Genomic DNA, 3087 nt, shown 5'->3' on the forward strand with positions numbered 1-3087 from the left:
TTTACACCCTCATCGATATAAGTTAGATAGTTTAGGAGGCAGGCTTCTAACCTTTTCGCAGTGTCAGGGCCAACCTGGTCCGAGAGGGATTGAACATCCCAGCAGAAAGACCCGGATACTCAATAAGAATTTCCTCTCCAATCAGGAATCGAACTCGGGTTTCCTGTGTGCGACGGGGAAGCGTCTAATTGATGTGTGTCTCGTGTGACATTTTTGTCAGGGTTTCGTGTGTCATGTGTCATATGTGTTATATATCATTTGTGTTAGCCCAACCCATCTGATAATATGTTTAATATGTCATGTTTTAAATGGCCTCCGCGCTAGCAAAATGGCACATCTCATTTTTTGCTACTTTTGAGATAAATCAAATGGAAAATGACTGGTGAACTAGACTATTTATCATCTTATAAAGATAAAACTTGCCACGCATATTGCTTTTGTGACTGCCTGCACAATTTTTTTTTCTGGTTCTCCCGAAAGATAAATATAGTACCGCCAAACAAAAGAAAAGGCCAGTTTCGCTTTGGCACGGCTGTGAGTTATGCCCTTCTGCTAGTGCAGTGACGATGTGTGCCTTGTATCCTTTCTGTCAGCTAAACTTGGTGGGTGGTTGGCGGGTGCTCTGGTGTGGTTTGCTCCTTCTTTCCTATCAAACATCTATCGTCTTTATCTCTCCTCCTTCTTTTTTGTGTTTATTACTCCCGTGTAACACCTCTAATCTTCAGCATTATATGACCTTATTGTGTTTCTTGCACCGTAAGACTCGTACCCCCCAAAAAAAGCCAAACTTGTTTGATGTGTCATTTGTCATATGTGTCGGGGTTTTGTGTCGTGTGTCATATATTATTATGTGTGTCAGCCCAACCCATCTGATGTATCATATGTCGTGTGTCAAACATCATTTATGTCAACTCAACCCATCTGATGTATCATTTGTCATGTGTGTCAAACATCATTTATGTCAACTCAACCCATCTGATGTGTCATATGTGTCCTGTGTCATGTGTCAGGACCTGTGTTCATGGGTGAACATCCCCGTGTACGATTTCAAGCTCAGACTGCAGAGAGGGGACCGCGAGCTGCCCATGTGGCCACAAGACTTGCTACAACAACCAGAGGAACACTGCTACCCTCTGGGTGAGTGTGTATGTGTGTGTGTGTGTGACTGTGTGTGTGTGTGTGCGTGCGCGCGCGCGAGCGCGCGCGTGTGTGTGTGTGTGTGGCGAGCTGCCCATGTGGCCACAAGACTTGCTGCAACAACCAGAGGAACACTGCTACCCTCTGGGTGTGTGTGTGTGTGTGTATGTGTGTTTGTGTGTGTGAGACTATATGTGTGTGACTATATGTGTGTGGGTGTTTCAGTGTGTGCTTGTGTGTGTGTTTCTGTGTATGCCTGTGTTGTTCATGTGTAGTCAATGATGACACTGTGTTGTTGGTGTGTTACATGTGTTGTTGGTATGTAGTCAATGCTGACATGTGTTGTTGGTGTGCAGTCAATGATGACACACTGTGTTGCTTGTGTGTAGTCAAAGATGACACTGTGTTGTTGGTGTGTAGTCAATGATGACACGTGTTGTTGGTGTGCTCCCACAGGTGGTGTGTCACTCAACGTGCTCCGCATGGATGCGTCCTTTGTCAAGGTCAACTTCCCTGATGTCGCCTACACTAAGGGAGCCTATCTGGTCTACCCTCCCTATGACAAGGTGGGGGGTTGAGGGGGGGGGGCATTGGTGCTTCTCCTCATCTCTCTCTCTCTCTCTCTCTCTCTCTCTCTCTCTCTCTCTCTCTCTCTCTCTCTCTCTCTCTCTCTCTCTCTCTCTCTCTCTCTCTCTCTCTCTCTCTCTCTCTCTCTCTCTCTCTCTCTGTCTCTCTGTCTGTCTGTTTGTCTTTCTCTTTCTCTCTCTGTTGATTTCTCTCTCTTTCCCACACACACACACAAACACACACTCATACACACACACACTCACACACACACACACTCACAATCATGTCTTCCTTAAATTTATCTTTGTATCTGCCAGTTTTTCTTTGTCCGTGTACAATGATCGGGATATGTTTCCCTGTTGTGGGTGGTTAGTGAGTGCTCTGGTGTAGTTTGCTCCTTCTTTCCTATCAAATCCAACATCTATTATCCTTATCTCTCCTCTTTCTTTTTTGTGTTTATTACTCTTTTGGTGGCCTATAGACCTAGACTGACTGGTCACTGTTCGCTCAATTAGAAATGCTATAATTTTTTTCTAATCTTCCGCACTTATATGACTTTATTGTGTTGCAAGTGCTGAAAAACGCCTCCATGTTCTCCCTGTGTGGGTGGTTGGCTGGTGCTTTGGTGTGGTTTGCTTCTTCTTTCCTGTCAAACATCTAATAATAAGAAGAAGAATAGATAGCAATTGTATAGCGCGAATCCCCTCTCAACAGCAAGCTCTATGCACTTCACAATCTATACTTTTACCCCAGCACACCTGAGAGCATTCTGAAACAATCTCAACTTCCTGGGAAGCATACAGTGCTGGCCTGCCATTTATGGGCTCTGAAACACTAACATTCTGACAAGATCTCTCCTCTTTCTTTTTTTGTGTTTGTTACCCTCTTCTAACACCTCTAATCTTCAGCACATGTATGACCTTATTGTGTTGGAAGTGCCGTAAAATGCTTTCTATAACGAGTTTCCATGTTCTCCCTGTGTCCTCAGTTTTGTGCTGTGTCTATCACGTTGTTCGTTATGCTCTCTTCATTGGTCTAAAGCCTGAAGTGGCGTCAGTAGCTCAGTGGTTAGGCTTCCGGACCCGTTCTTGTGAGATTGCGAGTTAGGGGGTTCGGGTCTCAGCTCAGCCTGATGGTGTGTCCTTGGGAAAGGCTCTTTACACGAATGTCCCTTTTGGCTTTGTTCTTTTTGGAGATGGACGTTAAATTCGTAGATCCTGCCTCTTGAAATAACTTTATAGTGTTGGTAGGAGCATTAAGCCTAGCCCATTTCACCGTTTTCCAAAGCTTGACCGTTTTTGTGTCGGTTTCTTCTCCCCGCAGGTTCTGGAGTGTGCGTCAGAGAACATGGTGTCCGACGGAGAGGTGGGATCTCCGGTAGGT

At 45.1% G+C, this 3087-nt stretch overlaps 1 protein-coding gene across 1 annotated transcript in view; it reads left to right on the plus strand.

Moving 5' to 3' along the window:
* Positions 1–3087, plus strand: part of LOC101848692 (phosphatidylinositol 4,5-bisphosphate 3-kinase catalytic subunit beta isoform) — a gene marked incomplete in the record, with an annotated part of 37745 nt that overhangs the window by 16802 nt on the left and 17856 nt on the right. Inside the window, 3 exon segments of the mRNA XM_013088456.2 lie at positions 1011–1137; positions 1594–1703; positions 3028–3081. Coding sequence (XP_012943910.1) covers positions 1011–1137; positions 1594–1703; positions 3028–3081 — 291 coding nt within the window.

Source organism: Aplysia californica, unplaced genomic scaffold (genome assembly GCF_000002075.1).
Source record: "Aplysia californica isolate F4 #8 unplaced genomic scaffold, AplCal3.0 scaffold00747, whole genome shotgun sequence".
Taxonomy (NCBI): Eukaryota; Metazoa; Mollusca; class Gastropoda; order Aplysiida; family Aplysiidae; genus Aplysia; species Aplysia californica.